The following is a 27488-nucleotide window of genomic DNA, read 5'->3' as shown; positions in this document are numbered from 1 at the left end:
AGTTAAGTAATTCATCGCTTGGGTAAATTCAGCTTGAGTTTTATAGGGATTTTTTTTCTCTGCTATTCTCCCCAAAATACAGCAAATGACTTCCTGAGAAGACAGACTGTCTGTTTGCTAGAAAGCCTTTGTGCATTACCAGTTCATTGATATCAGGAAATCATGGGGCTCTGTGTTTAGAGATTTACTGCAGAATTGTGGAAATATGGATTTGATAAAATAGTGCCTATGATTTACTTAACTTATGTTTGATATAGTAGTAAGGGTTTTATGAATGTGGATTACTTTTTGTGCCAACAGCTTGGAATTGATGTATGTGTGTAGGCAGAAGGATTTATTCTGCTCCCAAAGTTATTTAATTTTTTTTTTGTGTTTGAATGTTTTTGTAAGTGTTAAAAGTGTAAAAAAATATATAAAATATTCTTACCACAAAATACTTCCGGGATCATTATTTTTACAACAAAATGTTTTTAAAAGCTTTTAGAAATTTAGAGGATATTTTTTGGGTTTTTTTTTTTTTTTGTCTGGTTGGTTGGGTTGTTTTTCAGGAACTGTATTCTCTTTTTTAGAGGTTACCAGTATTGGTTTCTGCCTACTGTAATTCATTAACTGAGTACAACATTATATTTGGGAAAAATCTGTGATTTCATTGACAGACAGAGGTGGACTTGTGCCTCTGTTCCAGAAGGACCCTGCATAGTTCAGACTTACATGAAAAACTGTATTCTAAATTTTCATCCAAAGGATTTGTTTGGGCAGTTTGAAGTATACAAGCCTGCCTTTCCATTTTCCAGGACTTCAGACTACCACATGAAACAAAATTTTAATTTTGAAAATTCTGGCATTTAGCAGAAAATTGACCAATGCAAAATGTTTACCTACTAAGCCCTCTTGGAACTGATAAGTACATGTTTTATCTACCTTCTACATGAGTGCTTCCATCTTTGGCTCACATACAAGCAAGAAGTTAGTTTTGAACTTGGTAATTTTCTGTAATCTGCATTTTGCTATAAAGCAATGGATTCAATAGTAATGTGAATGCCATCTTTGTCTTGTAAAGGCAGGTTTAATTCTATTTGGTAGCCACTTAATATTAAATTTAAGAGAATTTAAGCTGTAAAATTTCTAACTAATTTATCTCAGCTTAGTCCCTTATTTTGTAATTAAGCCAGTAGGTTAAAATGTTTCCCTCTAGTTAACTGACATCTTTATGGAGAACTGGCTTCAGACCTGCTGCTTTTAAAAGGTATTGTCACTTTTTTCTCTGCAGTCAAGTACCATTTGCCTCGATCCTTCAGGAAAGTGGAGCAGTGTCAAAATCTGGTAATTAATAGCCTTTTGCCCTTCTCTTTTAGTAGGTTTCTGTAACAAACTCTTCTATATTAAGCTGTTGTTTATAATTAGTATCACCACCATACTGCAAGACTCAGGATTAGAAATAGTATTTTTCTCAGTTCTCATTCTGAGGGAAGGTGTGACAGCTCCTTTGGGTCCTTTTACATTTCATGTGTGTTCCCCTCTGGCAGCCTGACTGAGGTGGTGAAGGAAGAAAAAGTTATGAACATATAAGGAGGCAGAAGGCTGAAAATACTTATGCTGCTGGTCTTGAGATGGCTGCAGAGTGCACAATTCAATAATTTAAAACTTACCTTTTTTATTTCTCAGAAGTATTTGCATTAAAACAGGTATGGGACATGACCATGTCAGCAGTATTGTCTGCAGTTCTCCCTCTTTTGATTGAACAGAACAAACTTTAAATTTAATGTTTATTTTTTAACTAAAACAGGCAACATGTGAGGTTGCTTTCATTTAAGAAACAAACCAGAAGGCCCACCTGCTCCTGACTTGCATTTATGCTGCTGTGCAGTCCGAGTGTGACACCTACAGGCAGCCTGTCTGTACTCACTGTACACTTCGGGAAGGTGAGGCTGGCATTCAGCTCTCGTTTGTGTTTTACACACAACTGCCCAGTGACAAAGATTCTTTTGGCTCTGAGTTAAAGGAGCAAATTCCACCTGGCTCACTCTCCACAAAATTTTTTACAACTGTTTTCAGCTATGAGACCACTCAGAATTGTCCTGTGTGTCATTGTCCTCTTTGCACTAAATGATAAATACTGTTGGGACCACATTAAGCACTTAAGAAGGACACAAAATGCAGCTGTAGTGATTAAGCTGATTTGTAACTCTTCAGCATTTATTTAAAGGATTTAAAGGAATAGGTAGCAAAAATTACTTCTTACCAGCAAAGTCATTTTTTAATTTGGTGCATCATCCACCTGTTACAAACTGGATTAAAAAAAATAATGGATTTGAAAACTGGAGTGCCTGAGATCTCTATGCAGTGTGGCACTCTCAGGGGACAAAAGTATACTGTCTCTTTCATCAGACTAAACAAAAGAAGATACTTGTAATCTGAGCTTCTGTCATCAGCAGCATAAGCAGAGAATCACATGGTTGGAAAAGCCCTCTGAAATCATCAAATCCAACCAGCCCAGTGCCATGTCCAGTCTTTCCTTCAATACTTGCAGGGATGGTGACTCCATCACCTCCCGAGGCAGTGCATTCCAATTCTAAGCACCCTTTACTGTGCAGAAAATTCTATGTCCAAATGCAACCTCCCCTGGCGCAGCGTGGGGCCGTGTCCTCTTGTCACTAACTGACTGAGAGAAGAGGCCAATCCCCACCTGACTACAACCTCCTCTCAGGCAGTTGTAGACAGGGATAAAGTCTCTCCTGAGCCTCCTTTTCTCCAGGCTAAACACCCTAGCTCCCTCAGCTGCTCTTTGTGCTAAAACTAGAACACAACAACTTGAACTTGTGCTCCAGGCTCTTCACCAGCTTCATTGCCCTGAAAGCAACAAAAATAACATCAATCTTTCTTTTGAAAATAGATTTAATAACTTAAACAGTAAATACAGTAAATAATAGTTTTAATAACTAACAACAGTAAAGTTTAAAAGACAGTGGCATGTGATGCCTTCTCCTCCAGCATGTTCTCCCCTTCCTTGCTGTTTTTAAATTATCCCTGAAAGCTTGCTTCCATTAGCACTACAGTATGGATACTCAAGACAATACACCTGGTGGGGTGAGTAGGAGCTGCCTTACTGAGAAGGTAGTTTGTGGTTCCCAGTGCCACTCAGCTGCTGGTTATCATGCACAATGCACAGAATACAGACTATATATTATTTTCTATTCTCTCTGCCATGATTTTTTTGGGACTTGGAAAATTGCAACCTTTCACAGCCCTGCTATGACAGTTGATTAAAAACCTCACTAGTGCAAACAGCTTGGACTAATGTCAGACAAACTACTGGCCCCCCACCCAGCACATGATCTCTGGAAGCCTCATACCAGCTACCTCCACTCTCTTCCAGTAGCAAGGATAGGATTTTTTTCATGGAAACTCTCTACATAGTAACAGGAAGGTGAATAAAGACACTTTTGTTCCTCATTGTTCCCCACCTCTGCCCTGCCCGAGAGAAGAAGGTGTTTATTTAATGTGGGAGTAGGTCATTACTTGACCTGGGACTCTGTGTGGCCTTGGCTGCTTAAAGCCACAAATATGATCAGGAAATAGCTGGGGTGTGATGTGTTGGTGGTGGAAGAGTGGTCAGGGTAGGGGGCTGCATGCTGGCCTTTCCCCGGTCTCCTGCTCTTCCCAGGCACCTGCCTTGGGCACTGACACATCAGCTGCTGGGTTGGACGGGGGCAAGGGCCTGCTCTAACACCAGCATCACTGTACTGTAACCCCCAGCAGTCTCCTCCATTTCTCTTACAGTGCTCTTCCTAAGCTGTTTCCCTTTAGACATTACCAGCAAACGAAACTGCACAACCCATTACAAAGCTTAGTTATCCCACTGATCCTCACCTGCCTTTCACTCAGCAGGGTTAACACTGCTGTGCACATTTTACAGCTGCTGCTGGTCTCTGTGCTGCACGAGAATGCTGCCAGGAGAAAGTAATGCTGGACCAAGCTCTGGGTTACAGTGAGTTTGGTTCCTGTTCAGAGCAGAGGGTAAGGCCAAATGTGCTGCTGGCTTACTGAACCCAATACAAGCCAAATTAAAGGCAGAGTAAGTGTTCTTGTTCAAAGCTGTTTGTCTTAATGATGAGCAGCAGGACAGACTATTGTGCCACCATAATTTTATCTTTGTCACTCTCCTCCTTTAAAAATAAAAACTTCATTGAAGCTCTTGCTACCATTTTGAGTCCCCTCTCAAAGAAAAAGAAAAGAGAGGGAGATCAGGCAAACCCTCTCCTTTCCATGCTCTGCCTCAGCTCCTGTCTTAGACTTTTATTTCTGAGCTCCACAGTGATCCATTTACCCCTACATTTATTCACCCAACTACTGAGCCCAGGGCAGGCTTATAATGTTTCTGTTCATCTGTTCCCCACCAGGCTAATGCAGACACAGAAAACCACTGTTAATGCCGCTTCAAGGGACCTGTCTTCAAAGGAGTCATGAAAACCTCGTCCTGATTCTCATCCCTTTAAAACCATGCCTACGTGTCAGAGACAGTGTGTGATATCACCACCGTCACACAGCCGCAGGAAAGCAGCCCGGAGCATCCCCCTCCATGCGGGGCCAGCCTTGCTGGCAGAACCGGCAGCTCGGAGCCACGGGACGCCCCTGCCTGCACACGCAGCACCTGCAGCAGGGTCACGGCCCAAACTCCTGAGGGTGCGGCTGCACTGCCACAGCAGCCACTCATAACACCCGGCACGGCTGCTGCCGGACCAGCGCTGCTGAGACCTCCTGAATGCCTGTGGGCTCAAATAAATAATTCGTAGTGGTGCAAGACTGGGCTATAGAAGACCCTCAGCTAGTTCCCTGCTCTGCCATACACTCCCGAGGATGCTTGTTTATCTTCTTGAGGCTCAGTCCATCGTCACTGAAATGACTCCAAGGCTTCCTGACTCACGTGCTGGGAGCGAGGGGCAGGTGGCTGCTCTTTAGAGGAAGGGACAGCCAGTCAGTTCATATCTGGTCTGATACAGCAGGGTAAGTTAAGAACAGAAATTTGGTTGACCTCAGTTTATGAGCTCAAATGTCAGAGAGCAGATAATACCTATTGTAAATGTCAGAGTCAAGGGATTTTTATTTTCCCTTTAAAAGAACATCAACAAAGATTTAGTAACTCTTGATGCTGCCATTCACACAGGCTCAGCATGAATGGTGGAGCCCACATACACAAATATACTGGAGAAATATTAAGGGGACTTGCTTAAAATCATGTATCTGGTAAAGCCCAGCTCAGCCTTCCTCAGCAATAAAGCAGCTTTTAGCAACACAAGGCTCTGATAATGTCTGGCAAATTCAGGCTACCTTTACCAGAGCAAAACAGAGAGATTTGATATATGGTGGACTTCTCACCTTTACAATTCATCCCCAAAATTTGCCCAGGGAACTGAAATACAATTCTCTGCAGGTCCCTGCATCCAGCCACCAGTGCCAGCTCTCCTGCCCAGTCGTCCACTGTCAGTGGAAGAAATGGAACATTCCATTTACTGTCGCAGCAGACGCCACAGCACATGTCGCAGTTGAGATGGCCACAAAACACAGAGTACATCATACAATGTCAGAAGGCTTTAAGCCATACACAGCAACACCAAACTACAGCAAAAGGCTTCAAGGTCTGCCCATACAAAGTAACATCACGTCTCTTCAAAAGGCAATAAGCAGCTGTCCTTCTTGTTCTTCAGCCCAACCTTCTATACCCCTCATTGTTCCCACATTGCACCTGTGAGCCCTCTGTTCCCTTTGGAGGTTGGTCAGTAACCTCAGCACTCCACGGCTCATTGCTGTCAATGCTGCCCACCTGCTTTTCACAGCTGTACCCACTGGGGATGAGGCTCAGCCACAGCCACACTCCCAAATACCACAAATTGTGTACCCACAATTTACAAAGCCACTTCACAACTTACTGCTCAAGACTTGCTATAGTGTAGTAGACTCTACTGATTTTGTACCCAATTTCCCCACCTTCACAAAGGTACAACATCGGTGTAAGACTCCTTTCCCCGGCCCAAGTGCCTCAATGGCAGAACTGAAGTACCAAAATAGGTGTTTCTTGTTAAGGAGCTCCAACCTGTACCCTGTTCAGGGCCTTGACTCAGCCCATCTCCCCTGCTCCTTGCCCAGGCCATTTCTCTGGGCTGCCCTCCACACTGAAGTCTCTCAGCTGTTTTCATTAGCAGATTCTATCTGTGTGCTCTCACTTTCTACATCCTTCTCATTATCAAGGTAATTAAATAACATTAATTACCCAAACAAGTAATTGAAATCTGCACACCAGAAACCTTCTTTCAAAATTTGAAATGTAACCTACCACTGGTAGGTTACATTTATAACCCCTTTATGCACTCTTTTTAGCCCTTCTATTTTTCTGTATTTTTTGTCTATTATTACTTTATTAAATATTGCAGGGTTTTCTTTTTGCTCTCTGCTTCCTACCCAGGACTCCTCAGACACTAGAGGGTGATCTTGCCTTCACTGTGCTTTTTCATCTCGAGTTTGGTCTAGTTCAGCTTCAATTCAACACATTGTCCTGAGCTTTCACTGAATTGTCCACAAGGTCCTGAATGTAATTAACAGCTGCATTTTTTATGCCAGGAAAGCCCTAGTTGGAGGGAGGATAAAACCACACACAGCAGGCCATAAAAAACACCTCTTTAGGAGTCTGAAACACCTCCATTAGACTTTATGCTCAGTCTCACATGGACTTAGACCTCCTTAAATTGTTTAGGATTTCAGAAATATATACCTACTGGTTTGGGGTTTTTTCAGCTCAAAGTGTGGTGACACAGCAATATCTCAAGACTGTGGAATGCACGAAGGCTTGTATTGAGCTACTCAGAAATTGCATGAATTACACAAGACATAGACCCCTCCTCTTCTTGCTGTGGCAGTTAGCACAGCACTCAAGTAGAGCCAACCCCCAGAGCAGCCCCTCTGAGCAACCCAAGTGCAGTGCTGAGCCGCCAATTCCCACCGGCATGGCTGTGAAATCCCTGAAGGGGTTGGGAGTCTGAGTTGCACCAGGACTGCTTCTGCTTTGGGCAACAGCAGTGACTGCAAACTGATGCTGTTACTACTCTGCAACAGGGAGCATGGGTCAGTCTCCTTTTCTGCAGAGCTTGGCTTCTCAGGGCTTCCAGATTTGGGCATGTGATCCAAGAAATCTCCTGGGAAGAGCTCAGCTGTGACATGCCTTTTTGCACAAGCAACAGTAAAATTTGCACTCATGTATTGGTGCTTCCTGTGCTGGTTGGCCAGTGGCTCTTACTGTTTGTTATCCCTCAAAATTAAATTTTTGGTTACTCAAGGTTTTTCTAAAATCTCCTTCTGAGTTCTCAAATAATATCTTTCATTATCTAATGAAGGCTAAGATCACTGCCAAAAATGTCTTGAATGTCAAAAGGCCTGGGATGCTAATGGTGAGTGCCAGCATGCTGCAGGGACAGGGAATAGCCACGAGCTGTGAGACAGCCTCTCCACTTGAAAGGAAAATATGCTTGGACACCTTTCCTTTGCTACTGAATCAAAGGGTTTAAAGAAGCACTTACAATTAATTGCTGCTTGCTGGAGGAACCCAGCAATCATCCTCCCTGTAGAGTCTCTCTGGGAGCAGGATTCACGTGTCTGTAGAGACTGGAGGTGATTGCTCACTGCTTATGGCAGGTCCTAAGGAGGGTCTAAGCAATACCACTCAAACACTTCAAGAAGTGACAAGTGAAAATTGATTCTGTAGATGTTTGGCAATGGTAAAGAAACAGAATAGTTTTGTCCTAAGGGATCACACTGTCCATGCTGCCTCCTCAGGAGTATGGTATCTATTGGAGCTTAGTGCACTTGTTTCCAGTGTGCAGCTTTGCCACCATTTCCAGCATGATCTTATGCAAATTAATCACTCCCATATATAACTTCTTCCTCTGCACATAACCATCATAATGTAATCACCCTGTATCTTTGCACTTGATAATAAACTCTTTGGGGACAGGGAAGGTCCCTTAACTAGCTGGCTTTGCATTACTACCTTGCATTTGGGACCTGGATTTCTATAGATTTCTTGGTGTTAGCTTGAAGCAAGTTGTTTTGCAAGGATGAGTTTCTGTATTTCCATGGGAAGTGGTGACTCTGACATCTCTTGCCCATCCCCCACTTCTATCCTGCACAGGGCTCCCTTGCCTGGAGGGGTTTGGGCTGAGTTTGTTTGGGTGGACTTTCCCTTGTGGGCCTGGGGTTACTGCACAGTACCACTCACAGCTGGGTGGAAACACTGAGCACTGACACCTTACAGATGTTTGTGGACAGCCACTTCTTTGGTTCCAGTCAGCTTTGATTTCAGCAGCAACAATCTCCTACTGAAACTTCCTCAGCATTTAGATTGCCCATGTACATATGGGTAAACTATATGTTTCAAATATTTTCTTTAGAAATTATATCCTTTAAACAGTGTGTATGAAATAAATGTTATATGTTTATTTATATTATTTCAGTAAATTATATATTTTAATATCCTAAAATTCATTTAATAATATCGCTAATATTTTGCTTTCTTATAATGGACTGAGCAGAGGAAAGGAGCTCTTATGGTGGCCCTTTTGTGTATGCTTATTCCAATCTTTTGTCTTTCTTTAATTCTTTCACCCTGAAAGAAGGGGCTGACTGCTTTTTATTCCTTCTGCTGACTATCCAATCTGAAACAGCTCTGTCCGAGGGTCATTCTCTGGCAGGCAGGATGCAAGATGCTGCCAGCTTAATAAAATTTGCAAGCAGTTCAGAACACAGACTTCATTTCTGGGCTGTGAGCCGCACCTGACGTCTCCAGCTTGGGCAGATGCCTGCGATCCCAAAGGCGCTGCCAGCAGCTCCAGCCGCAGTTATGCCCCAGAGAGACACGAGGTTTTATTGGTAGTGGCAGGTGTCACCACGGAGGATAAAGGGCATTAATGGGCACATTAAAGGGCACAAGGTAGCAGGCAGCCAGGTAAGCAGGGCAAGAAGGAGCCTGTGCCACCCCAAAGTGAAGTCAGCAGCTGCAGCTCACGCTGCCACAGAGATGCTCACCTGACCTTTCCCAGGAGATCGCTGCTGCCTGCCCGGACTATCCAGCCTTCAGCACCACGGCTTTTATTTGCCCCATCAGTATCTAATCTGAATCTCTCTTACCGCAGCTTAAACCCACTGTGTTTCTGAGGAGCTGTGAGTTTATAAGAAGAGATTACTCCCAGCTACTGGTAGAATGGACAGCCCAGACAAGAACAAATATTCCCATGGCTTCATACCTAGCATTTCTGCTTAGGCATTGCAGAAAGGAAATAAAAGATCTTGTTGATCAAGACATTCATGCTTTTATCTCTCTGGAAAATCAACAAATATACAAAGCCAAGAATACCTCTCCCTCAGCTGCAGTGACATACAGGCTCTACTGATACCGTGATTGATTCAAAAATGTTCTGCTTCATCACGGTTTTAAAATTGCACATAGCACTGTGTCAAGGCTATTTTCATAGGCCTAATTTACATCATTAGCTAAGACAAGTATTAAGAGATGTCTACTATGTTTGAGATTTATTTCTCCCTATTTCCCTGACATTTTTTTCTAGACAGCTCAAGAGTTAATTTAGGTAATGGTGCACCTATTTTGAAGGGCTTCCTTATTTGCTGATCAGCATTACTGACAGTCATTTTTAATATCTGGTAAAAATTTGGCAGCAGGACAAGAAGCATTTTTATTCTATGGTTATACTAGCATAAAATGGCTTTAGTCCACATCCAGGCACCTTCAATGGCATGATAGAAATGGCTGGTAACTGAGTGCAAAGATATTTTTTGTGTGTAACCTGAGATACAGAATATTGATGCTATTAACTCTTACTATTCCCACAGGGCTCGCCATTAAGATTCCTTTTAATATGGAGAAAGCTTTGGCAGGTGAATGATACAATTTTTCTTTTGGGTGTCCTTCTTCAATTAAATGAATACTCTATGAAGCAACTGCTGCTGTGGATTGTATTAAATGTATTTATTTATACATTTTTGACAACTAAATTATCTGTGGGATAATATCTTGGTGTCATCTTCTCTGACCTGGTTTTTGCAAATTATAGGTTGTATAGGTACAAAACCACATCTGTGTGATCCACCTCCAAATTACCTCTCTTGATTTATGCCCCAAAACCCAGGTTCATATATAGAAAATTAAAAGGGGGCTGGGACCCTCAGCAGGTGATGGATGCCAAGTAAACCCAGCTGGACCTGGAGCTGCAACTGCACATCCATCCTGAAGCCCCACCACTTACCAGGCTGTGCATCCCATTACTCTGACCTTGATGTCCTCCACAGCCATCAGGGTGCCCCACACCACAGTGTGGTCCCCCAGTCCCCCACACCATCAGTGAAGATGCTGAGCAGGCTGTTTGTGATGCTCTTGGGGAGGTCAATCAGAGCTCTGACATCCTAGACATGCCTGTTTATAAAGTCCTGTGAACACCTGCCTGTGAGAACCTGTGCCTGCAGTGCAAAACAGCATTGAATTTTAAATCTGAATCCAGTGCTTTCAGAGTCATCCTCATCTCACCTCCTTGTCCCTATCTGATGGGGCAGGATGATAATTTTGGCTCTTCTGGACCAACACATGCATAAGTCATCAGGTCATTTATTACGACTTTTCATTTTAATTCTGATAATACTCCAACTCCAGAAAAAGATCAAATGACAACAAAAGGGAATAGTGAACGAGGCAGAATCCTTTCTTATCTGAATATGGGTAAAGGTACCCCACACAAAGGCATTTACTTGCTTAAAGAAAAACTTGCTGCTAGTAATTGTTTTACAGTTGTAGGGATACAACTGCCTAAACAACTCACTGTCAGCAGTCAATTTACAAAATTATCCTTCAATGATTCCCTGATTTCATCTCTTTTCATGGACCAGAAGACCTTTTCTAATGGGATGGCTGGCAAAAGGCCTCTTCATTTAGAAGGCAGATCACGCAGCCTTATACACTTAGTTCGAATTATGAAGTACTGGAACATTACGACCTAAGGCATCATGCATCACTTGTTGATTAATGGTTTCAGACATCTTAAAAATAAACGTGGGGGAACACCAAGTGCAACAGGAGGATTTTAATAATTTCTGCCCTTTATTGCCAACCCAGAGCTTCAGTGAAAGGCTCTGTTCCCCTATGGTCAGAGACTGAACATACAGGGGGGACACAAAGGAGACTGCCCAGCCAGGTAGCAAGGCTTATGCTTGTTTCCCTTCCACACCACTTCAATTTAATAAAATCTCAGAGGCTCTAAGTTGCTTGGTAGAGGGCACTGCTCCCAAGGCAAGCATAAATACAGAGTAGGATTGGACTGAAACAGGCATCATTAGGAAGAGGAGCCCATGAGAAAAGGGGGACAGCACTCCCATGAACAGAGAAATGACAAAGACAGCAGAAAAGAGGAGAGGCAGACGCAGTGCAGCAGAGGAGGGTGCCTGGATGCCTTTGCCACCTCAGCCAGGAGAAGGCAAGGATGATTTGATGGAATTTCACCTCTAAGAGGAGATAACAGGGATGCAGCAATGACTGCTGCTGAAGAGGAGAGGAAGGGACATTTATCTAATTTTCTGCACCCTGAAATTCAGACCCTGGGACTGCTTGAGGATGCTGGCCATGGAATAAAAGACGCTGATTATTGTGGAGATTTACCAAGCACGATTGAGCAGCAGCACCTTGCTAAGGACAGGACAGAGGAGATTTGATGATAAGGAAGATCAGGATGAGATGTAACAGTGCTGCAACGGGGCCAGGTGTCATGTTGAACAGTAGCAGAAAAGCCTGGGAAGGCAGGAAAGGCCGGTCTATCCTGGTACTTCTGCACTACAGACATCTGCAGGAGCTATGAACTAGCAGGAAACCCATGACTCTTGTGTTTTCTCCACCTGCATGGTACAGCTGCACTCTGCCTCTGTGTGACCCACAAGCAGCTTGGGGCAGGAGCAACATTGATCAATCTGCATATCCTCACAAAAGCAGTTTCTGCCTGTATCTGCCTGGGGAGGTTTCTTGGGAAAACCTTGCTTGCACAGATCTCAGTGCTTCATCTTATTTCCAAAATGTATTTTCTTACCTGTTTAGTGACCAAACAACATAACAACAACATCCCAAACAACATAAAAATTTTAAAAAGGATAAAGCCACTTGTCTGCTAAGATTTGACAGTTGCTGGCTCCGTGAGGGTGGGCTATGGGTGGGAGTGACAAAAGGTGCCACGTCCCCTGTGTGCTGCCACTCTTTGAGAGACAGAGTGGGAGACAGGTCCTAGTTCAGCAAAGGACCAGGTGACACATCCTTCCTAGTACAAAGATAATCATGGAAGAACAAGCAAAAGCACCAATATCTCTATACAACTAGGCTCTAATTCCTAACTCTCCTAAGTCACAAAAATAAGTGCTCTGGATCTACATTATACATAAAGATCAAGCTTATGCATTTCATGGAGTTTACCAAAATTACCCTAGCTTGCATATAGGGGATCAAAGAATACATGATAAAGAAATATTTTAATTCAAGGCAACAGCAAAGACTTTTTCCAATGGTAAAAGCTTATTGCCCTATTAAGTCTTTAATTTTATTTCTATCCATAGCCTAGGTGCATAGCAAGTAAGGTAGAAATGAAGGGATTGTACATTCCCTGGAAATCAGAAACTACTCCTGCTAGGTCTCACCTGAACATTGCTTTCCCAGCAGTATTTTGTCCCAGCATCTTTAGCAGCACACTGCCTTAAGGTGCTGACTGAAAGCTTTCCATCCTCCAGGACTATCCTTGAGAGGCCTCTCTTCCTCTGCAAACACCCGGCACAGCTCCACAAATCAGCTGGCATGGACGGCAGAGAGGCAGAGCGTGACTTACGGGAGGGTGACGCCACTTCCCACAGACCCAGGCACAGCACGCAGGAGCCAAGGCGGGAGGAGCGGGGAGCTGAAATGGATATCAAGCTGAAAATGGGAAGAGCAGGAAAAGAGGGGGTGACCACTCTTTGCTTTCTTACTCAGCCCCAATGACTGCTTTTCTGGGGTGCTCATAACTACAGCATGCACACACCTGAAGTACAACATGTTTGGGATTTATGCTTTCAAGTTCAAGACCCTTATTTATCCTTAACTCACTCAGGATTAGCAAACCAACCCTTGTTGCTTGAGGCTCTAGAGCTTGCAGAGCGACAGGCACACACCAAACCTCCTCTTGCTGCCTCAAATTCAGCTCAGTAGATAACACTCACAGTGACTTCCCTTGGGGGTCACCAAGAGGAAGCATATACACAATTATTGCAATTTTTCAGTAGTCCTGGGCTAAAGATGCTTTTAATCTCTGTCAGGAGAAGCAAGTGATTGAAACATCATTCAGTGTGCTGAAGCAGTCACTGAGTAAACAGCAAGGTTGCTTTGCTCATTCCTTACAGTACTATCAGAATTCCTTACAAATTTACCCTCTATTTTTCACCTTTGATTCTAGTTGAATAAAGGGAAAGCACACAAATCCTGTTACAAAGGAGCAAACAAAATTCCTCGGCTTTGAGAGACTTCTCCCTCTCCAGACTGGTTTATAGCACAAGTGCTCTTCTGTGGAAATCAACCCTCTTTTAAGATTATTGCAAGGCAATATTTTAATAAAAGATACAAACTACAACAAGTTCATATTTCAGTGGTTGTTTCCCTCCCTCTTCTTCGTTCTTGCTAACTCTTATCCTTTTACTCATTTTTCAACAGAAGGACTAACAAGGAATAATTGAGAATGATGTATGATCAGGTTTACTTGCCAAGTCTTTTTATATTCAAATATTCAATTTGTGGCTTCCAGTAATAGCAGGGTAGGCAGTATCCTTTCTCCTGCCCTCCACAAAAGAAAGCAGAAAGGAATTATCCATGGATTTAGATACATTGAGGTGTTCACTACATGTGAGCTGGCTGGCTCACAGCCAGATCCTGCAAAACTACTCAGCATCACTCCCGATTCCAGACTGTGCTTTCTTTATGACATATCAGAAAAGTCTGCAGCAAGTTAGAGACAAGAACCATGTTCAGCAGCAGGTACAACATTTTTGTCATTCTAAATGATCCATGTGAAAATATTCCGGGTGCCCACCTGGAGTGGAGGTACTTTGTGGATGGACAATTTGCAAAACTGATTGGCTGTGTTCAAACTTGGCTTTCCCTGAAGGCAGCTTCAGTGCTCATGTTTAAACCAATAGTTTAACTTTAATTTTAGCTGATAAATTATAACAAAAATCTCAAGAGGTCTTAATTGGTTGCAATGCATTCATGACATTTTCCTACTATAGTTCAGTGTCCCTTGAAACTGAATTTTATGCTGACTGGGTGGGCTCTGAAAGAGCTTGCATCTGCTTCCAGGGATACTGGACTCCTCCTGTAACTGCCTGCACCATAGGTGCCACACATTATGATATAAAAATATCTTCCTGTGGCCAGCCCTGCTGCAGTGGGGAGTCTGGGGGGTGGCAGTCAGAGATAAAGCAGGAGGCCTGGCTGTGCCCTTCCCACCTGCTCAATACGCAGCCCCCTTGTGCTCACACAGTGGATCCATCCTGGGTCTGCCCACAGTGATCTCTGGCCAGCCACACCACAGGGAAATCACCCCGACATTTCTTACAAACCAGGGAGGGTATGATAAGTGAATGACCTGCATGTTGCAAAGCAAAGTATTGGCTACATGACAAATGGAATAAGACATAACAGTGGTAAGACTTTATGAACCACAATAAATACACTGCATGCACTTTTCTGTGTATGCAAACCAGAAAATTAAATCCAGAGGATGCTGTGGGATCAAAAAGCCAACCAGATCCTTAGCTCCCCTCCTCTAGAGGCCAAAAATATGAATGAACTAAAGCAATCCGGATCCTATTTGGTTGTTCAGCTCTGATGACTCATCTTCCCTGAGCTCTCATCTGAGCTCTTCTTAGGCTAATAGCAAGGAAACAAACACAGGCAGAACAGTATTGAACTTGGCATCATTATCACAAAGTTGCTTTTCCATGATTTTGTCGCCAGGTACTACTCTCACTTCCTGTATCACCTGTGCCCCAAGAAATAACCAAAGGTTTAATAAAACTGTCCAGCTTTCTTTCAAGCCCCCAATAATTTCTACTCAAGTCCCAGGACAACCTAAAATTTTACCCAAACTTGCTGTTTGATGGAGCTTAAGGCAAGCAGCCAGTCAGGGCAGCTCCACAGGCTGTCTCCTTACAGCTGGTGTGCTCTCCTTCAGCTGTGACCCGAAATGCTCCATGCAGAAATAGAGCCACACATGAAGTGCAGAAGCCAAGGGGGAGCCCCTGGGGATGCTCCGTCCTGAATCAGCTACCCTCACCCAGGAATGGTAATGTGAAGTGGTGCCTGTGACCCCTCTAAACCGTGTGGATGAACAAGAGAAAGAGCGACATTCCTAAAACAAGGACAGCAGCAGTGCCAAGAGTGAGAGTCACAATGTAGCTCCTGCCCTGGGAAGCTGCCCTCCTCTCTCAGGAACTCCTGCCCTTGTGAGTCCATTTGGGCATTCTATACAGCACTTTACTTCTGAAGGAACATAGTGACACACAATTATTAAATGAAAAGCAAATGTTGTAAGCACAATTTTATGACTGAAAACAGTTTAATCGCCCTTGGATGTGATTTTTGGGTGACGGACTATGTGTCTTACCCTGGTTTGAATATATGCATGCCTGTGAGCTTGCCTGCTTCCTTCACGAGTACTGACTACCGTTTAAAAGGTATCACCTCTCCTGACAAGTTTCTGGGTCCCCACCAGTAGAAAGTGGCGCATTCTCGACCTCATAAAAGGGCTTTCCATCCTTCCTCAAACATTCCAAAAACTTCATATCAATAGCCAACTTGCCTGGAGGAGAAACGAGCTTGGCAATCCCTCTGCAGAGGGGTCTAGTGCTGCCCACCCACATCGCGTGACATTGCGACGCTAATTGACCTTTTTGTAATGCCGACGCCAAAGTCAATCCTGCGATACCTCAGGTCCTCCGCTGGAAGGGCCGGGCCCTGCTGGCTCCAGAAGAGGCTGCCGGGGGTCGCACCGGAGAGAGGGATGCGGCCGCGAACCCGCCGCCGCCTGCGCTTCCCTCCGCCGGGCCCGGGCGGCGCTGGCGGCCGGCGATGACCGCCGTCGAGGCGGCAGCGAGACACCGCCCACGCCGGGGGTGGCCCCGCATGGGTCTGGGGACGCGCGGGCGGCGCCCGCAGCAGACAGGCAGCATCAGCAGCGCCCGGAGATCCGAGCGGAGCCGGGGAGGGATGCAGGCACCGCCGCCCGCCGGGGTGACACATCCCTGCGTCCCGCACTGACGGCCGCCCCGCCGCCGGCACTCTCCTCCCGGGCTTGGCGGGGAGCCGGCGGCTCCCGGGGCCGCGCAGCCCATGGCCAGCTCCGCGCAGCCCCCGGCGGCGGCGGGGGGCGGCGGCCCCGACGGCGGGTCCCTGGCGGGGGGCGGCGAGACCTTCGGGGACCGCTCCCTCAGCCAGGGCTTGAGCGTGCTGGTGGGGCTGGGGCTCTGCGTGACCATGCTGGGGCTGGGCTGCGCCGTGGAGTTGGGGCAGCTGGGGCAGCAGCTCCGGCGGCCCGTAGGGCTGCTGCTGGCGCTGCTGGGACAATTCGTGGCCATGCCACTGCTGGCCTTCCTCCTGGCCCTCATCTTCGCCCTGGACGAGGTGGCGGCCGTGGCTGTACTGCTGTGCGGCTGCTGCCCCGGGGGCAACCTCTCCAACCTCATGTCAGTGCTCGTCGACGGGGATATGAATCTGAGGTAGGTGCCCCGCTGCCCCTCGCCCCCAGCCGGCCGGGGAGCTGCGGCGGCCCCGGGAGGCGGGGAGGGTTCGCTGGGCATCTGCCGCCAGTGGAGCCGGGACGGACGGGCGGGCGGGTGGCCACGGCGCGCCGGGCATCGCCAACACTACTCCCCTGCCTCTCCTGTGGAGGATCTTACAAGAGCCCCGACACACGCCTCCTCTCTCCTTCCCTAGAAAAGCTTGCATGCCCGCGCCCTGGCCGGAGCAGGGAAGGGGGTGGAGGATGGAGAGGGGAAATAGGAGAGCGAGCGGGCTCTTGCCGTGAGAAGTGCGCGGCCGGCTGCAGAACCCGCTTCCAGCGGGGGTTGGAGCTTCCCAGGGTTGCCCCACGGCTGGCCGCGCGGTGATGGAGCATTTCTTTGGTTCCCCCGGCGCAGCATTATCATGACGGCCTCCTCCACGCTGCTGGCCCTCTTCCTGATGCCCCTCTGCCTCTGGATCTATAGCCGCCACTGGATCAACACGGCCGTGGTGCAGCTGCTGCCCCTGGGGGCAGTAAGCCTGACGCTGGGCAGCACCCTGCTGCCCATCGGCCTGGGGGTGCTCATCCGCTACCGGCACCCCCGCGCCGCCGACCTCCTGGTCAAGGTAGGCACGGCGCCCGGAGGGGAGGAGGGCGGCCACGCCGCGGGGAATGAGCGCGGGCGGCACCGGGGACGGGGAGCCCATGGCAGTAAGCATTGTGGTCTCTCCAAACCGGTGTTCGTGTCACATAAGCATATTCAGCTACTTAGGTGGAAGACAATGACTTACGGTCTTGAAATAAAACGGTGGAACAGAGAAAGGGAGAGAAAGGGCGGCTTACCCCCTATGGCAGCACACAGGAGCAGGGCAGCGTGGTGCTCTACCCTCTACCCCGGCAGGCATCCTGGACCCTGTAGCAGAGGCATTCCATGACATCCTACTTTCTCCCCACTCTTGCTGCACCCACGTCAGGCAAAACCAACCTGCAGGCACAGCCATACTTCCTTAAAATGTGCAATTAAATTGGCTTAATTGAGAAAGGAAGAATGAGACACAAGTCCTGACTCTTGATTCCCAGCGAGTCATCCCAAAGCAAAATGATGGAGGACGACCTCAGTCCATTCCTTTCCTGGGTTATGATCAAACACTACCAAAATTCCAGGCCAGGAGCAAACCTGGGAAGGGCAGTAAAACCATGTTTTGCCATTTAGATTCTTTAGCAAGCCTCTACCTGTTATGCTTATCCTTTCAAAATAATAGCCCTCATGTTGTTTATCAACATCTTTATCTGTTGCCAGATTTCCCTGTGGTCCCTCTTGGTGACTCTGGTGGTCCTGTTCATCCTGACTGGGACCATGCTGGGCCCAGACCTGTTGGCACAGATTCCTGCATCTGTCTACGCCATTGCAGTGCTGATGCCTCTGGCCGGGTACGCCTTGGGATACGGCTTAGCCACCGTCTTTAAAATGCCCCCACACTGCAGGAGAACAGTATCTTTGGAAACAGGGTGCCAAAATGTCCAGCTCTGCACCGCCATCCTAAAACTCACCTTCTCCCCAGAGCTCATAGGGAGCATGTACATGTTTCCCTTGCTCTATGCGCTTTTTCAGTCAGCAGAAGCGGGACTGTTTGTGCTGGCATACAAGATGTATGGAAAAGACAGCTACAAGCAAGATACACTTGGTGAAGAGGAGGACACAGATATTTCCTACAAGAAGCTGAAGGAAGAGGAGGTGCCTGATACTTCATATGGCACAGTGACCACAGAGGAGCACAACTCCATTCAGATGGAGCCGACTCAGACGGCGCTTTAGGCAGGACAAAGAGGTAACTCCCAGAGATGTGAATGTGTGTTGTGCTTGCAACCAGGCTGGGGCTGTGCTCGCTGCTGTGCAAGTGGAGCTGCCCGGCCTCTATCATTTCTCTAGCTACTCCCATTGTACAAGATGATATGTGTTTATTACCATGACAGTTCTACTTCCTCAAAAGTAAACGTGGAAAAAAAAAAAAAAAAGGAAAAAAAAGAAAAAAAGGAAAAAGCATCACTGCAACACAAACCAGTAACTGTAAAACTTCATGCAAGGACGCTGCTGCCTGGCTGAGTGCAGCAGGAATGGGTAGAAAGAAGAAACAATATTCTACAGAGTCAACACCAACTCAGTGTCAGTGCAGATGACAGGAAAAACCACATCGCATGTGTATCTCTGTGCCTCCCACCTGCTGTAAAAGCATTGTTCTCATTGTTGTCACCACAAATACATGGCCAAGCCAAATCAAGCCCGTGTTTTGCGCTGTTTACTCCCTCGGAGGCAATCAACAGACGCGCTACCTGGTTCAGCTGGGGAGCTCGGAGGGGGGTGGGGGATGGCCCAAGGCCGCGCACCAGGTGGGGATGGTAAGGGGCCGCAAGGCTGGCGCCCGTCGGGGGCGAGGGAAGCCCGGCCCCGTCCCGGGGGTATTTAAGGCCACTGCCCCTGGGGTTGCCCTGGGTCCGGTACGATGGCCGAGGAGGCGATGGCGAGCTATCTCTACGCCGCTTACCACCCCTACTCCTACCGCTACCCACCGCCCAAGGGCAAGGCAGGGGCAGCGGGCTGCTGGCGGCCGCGGGGCAGCAGCAGCAGCTACTTCTCGGGCTACGGGGAGGCGGCCGCCGAGTACTTCGACGACTACCAGCGGGCGCAGCTGAAGGCCATCCTGTCCCAGGTCAACCCCAACCTGACGCCGCGGCTCCGCAAGGCCAACACCAAGGAGGTGGGCGTCCAGGTGAACCCACGGCAAGACGCCTCGGTGCAGTGCTCGCTCGGGCCCCGCACGCTGCTGCGCCGCCGCCCCGGCCCCGCCGCGCCGCGGTCCCATGAGGCGGAGCGAGAGCAGGAGCTGGGCAGCCCCGCCACCACCAACACCCGCGCCGTGCGCTTCCCCCGCACCATTGCCGTCTACTCGCCCGTGGCGTCCCGCAGACTCACCGCTTTCCTGGACGAGCCGAGCCTGGAACCGGAGCAGCGGCCGCAGCAGGAGGACAAGGCGGCGGCCGTCGAAGAGGAGCCGGCCGCGCTGCGGGAGCAGCGGGCGGCGGAGGCGGCGGCGGAGGCGGCTGCCGTGAGGGCGAGCTGGGAGAAGCCCCCCGAGGTTGGCGCCGAGCCGCTGGGACAGCGCTCGGCCGAGCCACTCGGTCAGCGCTCGGCTGCTCCTCCGGAGCCGGCGACGGAGGCAAGCCAGGAGAAGCTGGCAGAGCCGTCAGCTCAGGGAGAGCCGTCAGCCCAGGCAGTGGCGGCAGAGCCGGCAGCCCAGCCGGCAGAGCCGTCAGCTCAGGCAGAGCCGGCAGAGCCGCCGGCCTCACCCCAGAAGCAGCAGTTGTCGGCGGGCAAGACCCGCCTGCGCTTCCAGGTGAGTGTCGGCCGTGGGGAAGCAGAGCGGGGCCTGCTGGCCCGGGCAGCGCCCGCACCGTCGAATAACATTGTCCCCGACAGTTCCTGGAGCAGAAGTACGGGTACTACCACTGCAAGGCCTGCAACATCCGCTGGGAGAGCGCCTACGTCTGGTGCGTCCAGGGCACCAACAAGGTAGGGCCGGCCCGGATTACCCCGGCGAGCGCTCCTCGCCGCTCTCCTACTGACCCCGACCTTCCTCACAGGTCTATTTCCGTCAGTTCTGCCGGACCTGCCAGAAGTCCTACAACCCGTACCGTGTGGAGGACATCACCTGCCAGGTAAGGGACCCCCGCCCTGCCCTGAGCCCGGTCTCTTCCCGGGCCCGGCTGCCCCCGCCGACCATCGCCTTCTCCCTCAGAGCTGCAAGCAGACGCGGTGCACCTGCCCCGTGAAGATGCGCCACGTGGATCCCAAGAGGCCCCACCGCCAGGACCTCTGTGGGAGATGCAAAGGGAAACGCCTCTCCTGCGATAGCACATTCAGTTTCAAATACATCATCTGAGTGGGATGGGGTTCTTTTTTTTTTGTTAAGGGCTCTTCAAGAAAACTGCAAGTAGAGCAGATTTTTTTGTTGTTGTTTTTGGTATTGTTGAAGGTACTTGGTGACATGTAGCTAGGAAAGCATGAAAATAAAAGTATTGCAAAGCATACTCAAATGATCAGGTGGGTTTGTGCCCAGCTCAGAGGGTGCGTATTGTAAATTCTGTAACTTGCATAGGCAACAAGACTAAAGGCGTATTGTAAATCAGTGCTGGTCTTGGAAGCAACTGACTCAGGACTTTGTAGACTCTCAGGTGGGAAGGGTTTCTTTTAACTGCTCCTGCTCTTGAACTAATCTAATGCTTGAAGTTAACATCAAATTAACATTAGCAGTAGGTAGTAGACCGTCCTTCGTGATGAACAAAACACCAGTAGTATTCACTTATTTTGCACACCTCAATTCAATGTACAGAGTATCCTGCACCTGTTTTTCATCACTAGAAAATGATTGAGAAATGCTGTGTAAGTACTGAATCACTTCTACTGGTACAGCTGGTCTGCATTTAGCTAAGCTGGTATTTTTGTCTGTAGGTAAAAGTGAAAGAAAGCTTTTCAGAGATGGTTCTCACAAAACACTGAGGAACAGAGTCACTGATGTTATGGTGAGGTCTCTTGGTAAATGTATTGCTCATTTTACTTGTACAAGTTTATGGAGAGAAGTGACACTTCAGAGGAGCAAGGTGCAATAATGCTCCATCTGCCTGGCTTCCTTTTCCACCTGCAGGTGAAGTGTAAGAGCCATGCACTTGGTGGATTATAGTTGAAGAGTTTGATCTAATTAGTTTAGATGCCTGCCATCCGAAGGATTAATACTCCCCCACTCGTCTGAGTTTGAGTTTGCAGCTAGGAATTTTACTTGTTGTGTTTGGTAGTAATGGCAGAACCAGCACTGGCTCCTTGCAGATGATGCTCTCTCTGTGGACTTTTGGTGCCCTCAGTGGTGGTGCTCTCTACAGGAACACCGTGCTTCAGCAAAATGTTAGAGGCTAACTCTGTGACCATCAGCACAGAGTCAGCTACAGCATCACCATCTGAGCAGGTTCACAAGCTAGTAAAATCTACACCACTGCCCCAATCTACCTTTTAGCTACGAAGCTGGAAAAACTCAGATGAAAACCTACTTTTCGGAGAATGCTATCAGCGCTGTTAATTTTTAAATTGGGCATAGTCACCAAGCTTTTTGTAGAACTCTCAAGATAACCTCTCTTTTAAAATAGTGATTTTTTTTTTTTTTATATTTGCTATATCAAACTTATCTACACCTGTACCCAGCTTACTTGAGAGACCATTCTATTAAATGCTAAAGAGAGAATCAGTCTGAGCCCATGCTATAGAACAGCTTCAGTTCCAGTTTCTGTAAGTGGCAGCTAGTGTGTGGCAGGGTAGTCAAACAGTATCCTTCATATCAACATTTCTTGTTTGAGCAGCAGTGTTATTTCTATATGCTTAACTCATCTTGCTGTAAATTCTTGCCTCATTTCAATACGCCCCTTTAACCTGCTGCAGTAGGCTTAATGCCTCAGTGTCAATTTGTTGCGAAGTAATTTTATTTATTCTTACTGCATTCATTATTGTAGCAGTGTGAGGCATTCTGGGAAGTAGACCTACTCCCTCCAGAGCAAAGCATGGTTCTGTTTCATGCTTCTACCTGAAGTGTTTATCCATGTATCACAGTAAAAAGAAATACCCCTTGCTTTACCAGTTCACTCAGACTCTCACAGCGAATTCCATCCCTGCCCTATTCAATCTGAAAAGCTGCCCTGCAGCTGGGCAGTGTTCAGTTGTAGATGCACATGCTTTGTACTCACCTGTAGTTACTCTGATGAGCAGTGGCAAGCCTCCAGCTTGAGGAATGCACCTGGGGCCCTCTGCAGCCACCTGGCCCCACTGCCTCAGTTTGCAGTGGCAGCTGTGACCTGGGATGTCTTTATTTCTGAGCCTATTCCCCTCCAAGGATGTTCTTCAGTGTTTTCCTATTTGCCTTCCCCATTCTTGTGGCTGTAGTCTGTTCCTGATGCGTGCATTGAGAAACTGACTGTGATGAGCCTGTGCACCTTAGTAATGAGTCAGAGAACTGAAGCTCTGTGCCATGTCAGTGTGAAGTCATGGCAATGTGAGCAGCTGAATGCTTCCTATTTATGTAGGCATCCTTACAAAACATGGCTTTGAGAATTACTTGCTGTGAATATGGTGACTCTTACATAATTATCAGTACTAGCCCAAAGTGAGATCTAGTACAACTTAAGGGCTGTCATCCTCCCTAACTATAGTCAAAGCAGCACTTGGTTGTGCATGATAAGATGTAGAACAGGTTTAGCTGATGTGAACTGAGTGGCAAGGAGGCCACCCCTGCTTTTATCAGCTACTGCAAGGCTCTGTGGCTTGGTGGAGACCAGTGCAGTGGGCAGCTATATTAAACAAGCTTTCCTTAATCCTGTAGCATTCTTCAGTTCCAGAGTGGTTCTACATGTCATTCCTCTTAAATGTGTTCAGTGCTTTCACTGCTTGATGCTCAAATACAATTCTGTACTTCCTAGCTGCTTTTCAGCTTTACTGCTATGTCACATCCATGACAGCACACACTGATTGTAAGCACTGGTTCCTAGCCGAGCAGGAACCAGTGCAGGAAGGAAAGCTACTCCTGGCCTATTGTAATTATGCAATGTGGAAGGGTGCCAGTTATTAAAAGCTATCATGAACTTGCTCTGTACAGTTTTTTCATATTCTTTTGCAAGTGTTAGCTCAGTCAGTGCTGTATTTGCTCCATCTTACAGGAGCTGTCTCATGTTTTGCTTGTTTCTACACAGCTTTACCACAACTTTGGATTCAGCACAGGCCTAGCACCATGTAATGCAGGGTGACAGCTCATGCAGTAGATGAGTAATTTTTGAAAAGCTTAATGAAATTAAAGCAATATCAAAAGACAGTCATCTAACATGATTCTGTTCAGTAGGGCAGGTTCCACTAGCCATTATAAATGGAGGAAGATGTGTTTCATAAGGAATTACATATATGAATTCAGGTTTGAGTTTCATGAGAAACCCAGTAACAGCTTCAGACGATGCCTAGAAAAATGCTGCTGCAATGACAGGACATAAAAGGAAAAAAATTACTTCATGGCCCCCAGGCCTCTGTTGTCAGTGTTTAATCTGTTTAGCTAAAGTATTTAAACTCTAGCTTGGAAAAATACACAAAATGAGAGATACAATGTCTTTTATTTTTACAAAAAAAGCTGGTAAAAGATGATGTAAATAAAAGTGTAATGCGCCCCTAAATAAAACTACCTCTTCCCTGTAAATACTTGTTAAATAATTAAGAACACCATCTACAGTACCACAAAACCATCAAAATAATTAAATTTTATCAGGGACAGGGGAAAAAAATACAGTGAATATGAATGTGCCTTGACCAGTTACAGAACTTGTTAGGATAACATAACCACTGTCAGCAGTCTGACAGTGTGCACAGTGCCTTCAATTAATGCATTTCAGCATAATTACATTTCTAGTGGGGCCTAATTCCCCCAAAAAGGCAGAGCTAAGAATTTCAATTCTACATTCTAAACTCTGGAATTAGAGCCCATTAAAAAAAATCACAGTGGGTAAGAGATGTATATAAAAATACTGGGTGTTCCTTTCAAATCACAGGAATTGTGGGACTACATTTTTTTCTGGTTTTTTTCTTTCTTTTTTTTTTTTTTTCTACAAAATGCTATTGGTTTCAACAGAATCCAGTTTGTTTTATGCTACAGACTTTGACACTGAACTATGAGTATATTGCCTGTTTGCATGTTTTGGTAGTCAGGGGTTTTTCTGTCTTTTTTTTTTTTTCCCTGTAGTCCCAATTCCTTAGGCTTCAGTTGAGTCATGAAGATGCATATACATGTCTTCAAACCCTGCAGGCTACTCAGACTGCAAGTACTGTATGTGACCACCAAGAGGGAATGCCCCCTTCTCCTCATAGCTTTATACACCTACTGTTTTAACAGTGCATTGCACAAATTTACATGAAAAATACTGGTTTTGCACTATACAGTTTCTAGAATATATACAGAATAAAATAAGTTAACTTCTAATGAGAATTGCTGATGGGCAGCATATATCTTTAATATACATTTTAAAGTCTCTGCAGGCAGCTACTTTTTGGTTAGTTGTTATCAGTATTTTAACATAAGCACTGGTCAGAGAACTGAGCAGCATTCCAATAAAGTTAACAGATATATTATTTCTTTTAGAAACACTGGGAAATCCCAGTTTAAAATATTATTAAATGTCCTAACATTTACACACTATGAGGATTAGATCTAATAAAATAAAATTTCTTCAAAAATAATCTTGCAGCTCTTTTAAGCATGCTCTCAGACCTTATTTAACAATCATCCATACCTTCAAAAAAACTGTCACATAGCCATACATCCTAACTCACACACATTATTTCCTTATAACAGACAACAAAAGCAAATAAAACACTGAGAAGTCAATGGTTTTTGCAGTCATATATCATTCTACTCATGTTTGACTGCACATTCTTCATGACATTGCAAAGTGTCTCATTAGGTGTTAAGCTGATGGTTTTGCTGCTGGAAAGCCAGGAAGCCTTGCAGGTCTTCAGCCAAAATAAACCAGCCTTGATTTTAGCCTCATCCCACCTGCGATATTGAGCCAACCTCTAGAGGCTGTTTTTGCAAACATCCTTTATGGTTCTGTTACAACAGAAAATAATGCATATGCATTATGTTTAAGCCCTTTTCCTTTCATGTAGTTTTTATACATAAATTTAATAAAAAAATACTACTGCCACACAGGCTGCTGTGTAGAAAGAGCAGTCAAGTAGGATGTTCACTATAATTTTCAGGGTTTTTCTTGTGATGAAACAGTTTCTTGCTGTGATAAAAGTGTGTCGGTTGTCAGGATTGCTGGAGGTTTGTTTTTGTTTTTTTTGTGAAAGGTGCTCAATAATAGTCTGAAATGTCTTCATCATCAGTTCTTTTCTAAACGACAGCTGTTCAGAATCCAGTGGTCACAAGATTTATTCCTGTTTTGATCTTCCCTAGAAGCTGACAGGATTGCACCATGCGGAGAGACTCTCGGATTTCTAGATTAAGTTCCATCAGCTTTGAGCTGGCCTCAGACAGATCTTGGTTGGAGCCTACTACTGCAAAGCTGCCAGTCTGGCCAAGTGTCTGATGACGGAAATAGATGTGCAGCAATGTTTGAACTGGGTCATCTTCAGAACTGCCGAAGATGTCGTGGGGCCAAATAGATCTGTAAACACACAGTTTGGATTTTAACATTAAAAAAAAAAAAAAAAAGTTTACATGTTCTTTTAAAAGATATTTGAACAGAAAACAGGAAAATGCAAGGGAAAATAATATGCAATTTGGATTTAAAAATCAAAAGTTTAAATACTTTCAAACAGATACTTGAACAAAAGACAGAAAAATGCTAGAGGAAGTTTCTTTCACTAAGTCCTGGTAAATAACAGTGTAATTTCTCAGAGATAAATTCTAAATAAGTATTATTAAAATTGCTTTTTACTTTTCTTAAATTACTGAAAAGAAAACCCAAAAACTTGTAATAAAGCAACAGTGCTTGTCCTTTTCAACAAGGACATCTGACAAGAACTGAAATAAAAAAAGGAATAGTGCTTATCCCTGTTTTTAATTTAAAAAGGTCTATTAAGAAACTCAAGAACTGAAAGCAATCCTTAAAAACTTACCTGAAAGCCTTGACCTGTGCCACAGCTGACACAAACTCCTTGTTTCTCAGGGATTCAATGAGGGCGTGAATAGCTGTTTCTGTGCTAGCTTGGGCAGCCTCTGCAATTTCAACTTCTTCAATACCACTGTCAGACACTGCCTCGGCCTCTTTCAGGCAGCTCTCCAAAAGGGCAAGTTCTTCAGACATGTTTATTACCTAAAACAAGTATAATTTATCTCTTTTAGTTTAAATGTATTTCAAGCCAAAATAACTTTCAGAAGATAAGGTTTTTATTTTTCGTCCTCTGTGCAATAAAGAGAAATAGAAAAAGAACACCCAAATATTTTCTGCAGATTCTTAAGTATACAGTTAATGACCCAAGCCTGCATGTCAATTATTTGGGCTTTCCCTGATGAAGTTTCCCTCTTAGTTCTTTTAAAATTTATTTTAAAAAAATTATTTTTCCTTATGTTACTTAATAAGAAACTGAGAAGAATAAAACATTTCAGAAAGGTATGACAGCAATGGTGCCATTACAAGGACATCTTAAATACAAAGGAAAAAATCTGGAAGACTGGTAACCCAGCACAGAAACAGTAGTGCAGCCAGTGTATATAATAATATCTTTGGCTTTAGCTGCAATGCATGAGTAAACCACGAGGCCATCTCTCAGAACACAGTTCTGCATCTGACTAACTTAGGCAAGAAGTGGGACTGATGTGATGCCAACCTTCCACAGCATTCTTCAAACACAAACTTATTTGCAGCCTCTACAAAAATCTGGAAATACATGTGAGGAATGTGCACATTTTTTTGCACTTTCATTCAGGATTTTCATGTTCCTCCCTAGTATATCAAGCAAGACCAAGCCTACTTTTTTTTTTTTCCTGCTACCACTGTTTATTGAATTCCAGACCCAGGGGAGAACTTACAGAAGGCATTATTAATAGCATAATGCACACAACTCAGTTAACATCA

At 45.8% G+C, this 27488-nt stretch overlaps 4 protein-coding genes across 14 annotated transcripts in view; 2 read left to right on the top strand and 2 right to left on the bottom strand.

Moving 5' to 3' along the window:
* Window positions 1-159: 159 nt before the first annotated feature.
* Window positions 160-16440, bottom strand: LOC127059490 (uncharacterized). The gene is made up of 3 exons (XM_050973294.1): window positions 16002-16440; window positions 12727-12997; window positions 160-2850 (listed from the first exon to the last, which is right to left on the bottom strand). The coding sequence occupies exons 1-3, from the start codon at window positions 16352-16354 to the stop codon at window positions 2797-2799; spliced, it is 678 nt and encodes a 225-aa protein (XP_050829251.1). The 5' UTR covers window positions 16355-16440; the 3' UTR covers window positions 160-2796.
* Window positions 16276-18876, top strand: SLC10A4 (solute carrier family 10 member 4). Its single transcript, XM_050973287.1, has 4 exons — window positions 16276-16830; window positions 17251-17461; window positions 18136-18664; window positions 18810-18876. Exons 1-3 carry the CDS (start codon window positions 16445-16447, stop codon window positions 18649-18651), a joined length of 1113 nt encoding a protein of 370 aa, XP_050829244.1. The 5' UTR covers window positions 16276-16444; the 3' UTR covers window positions 18652-18664; window positions 18810-18876.
* A 392-nt stretch (window positions 18877-19268) lies between these two features.
* Window positions 19269-20834, top strand: ZAR1 (zygote arrest 1). The gene is made up of 4 exons (XM_050973286.1): window positions 19269-20227; window positions 20311-20403; window positions 20475-20549; window positions 20630-20834. Exons 1-4 carry the CDS (start codon window positions 19337-19339, stop codon window positions 20771-20773), a joined length of 1203 nt encoding a protein of 400 aa, XP_050829243.1. The 5' UTR covers window positions 19269-19336; the 3' UTR covers window positions 20774-20834.
* A 4867-nt stretch (window positions 20835-25701) lies between these two features.
* Window positions 25702-27488, bottom strand: part of FRYL (FRY like transcription coactivator) — a 160041-nt gene continuing 158254 nt past the window's right edge. For all 11 annotated transcript variants that reach the window (XM_030238846.2, XM_030238845.2, XM_050973275.1 and 8 more), the window contains 2 exons: window positions 26530-26726; window positions 25702-26075 (listed from right to left, as the gene is read on the bottom strand). In XM_030238846.2, the coding sequence (XP_030094706.2) occupies window positions 25817-26075; window positions 26530-26726 (456 nt within the window). In that variant the 3' untranslated portion in view covers window positions 25702-25816. The remainder of the gene's footprint in view (window positions 26076-26529; window positions 26727-27488) is intronic.

This window comes from Serinus canaria, chromosome 4 (assembly GCF_022539315.1).
Source record: "Serinus canaria isolate serCan28SL12 chromosome 4, serCan2020, whole genome shotgun sequence".
Lineage (NCBI taxonomy): Eukaryota > Metazoa > Chordata > Aves > Passeriformes > Fringillidae > Serinus > Serinus canaria.
The sequence above is the reverse complement of the archived record's forward strand: the minus strand, read 5'-3'. Positions and strand labels throughout refer to the sequence as shown.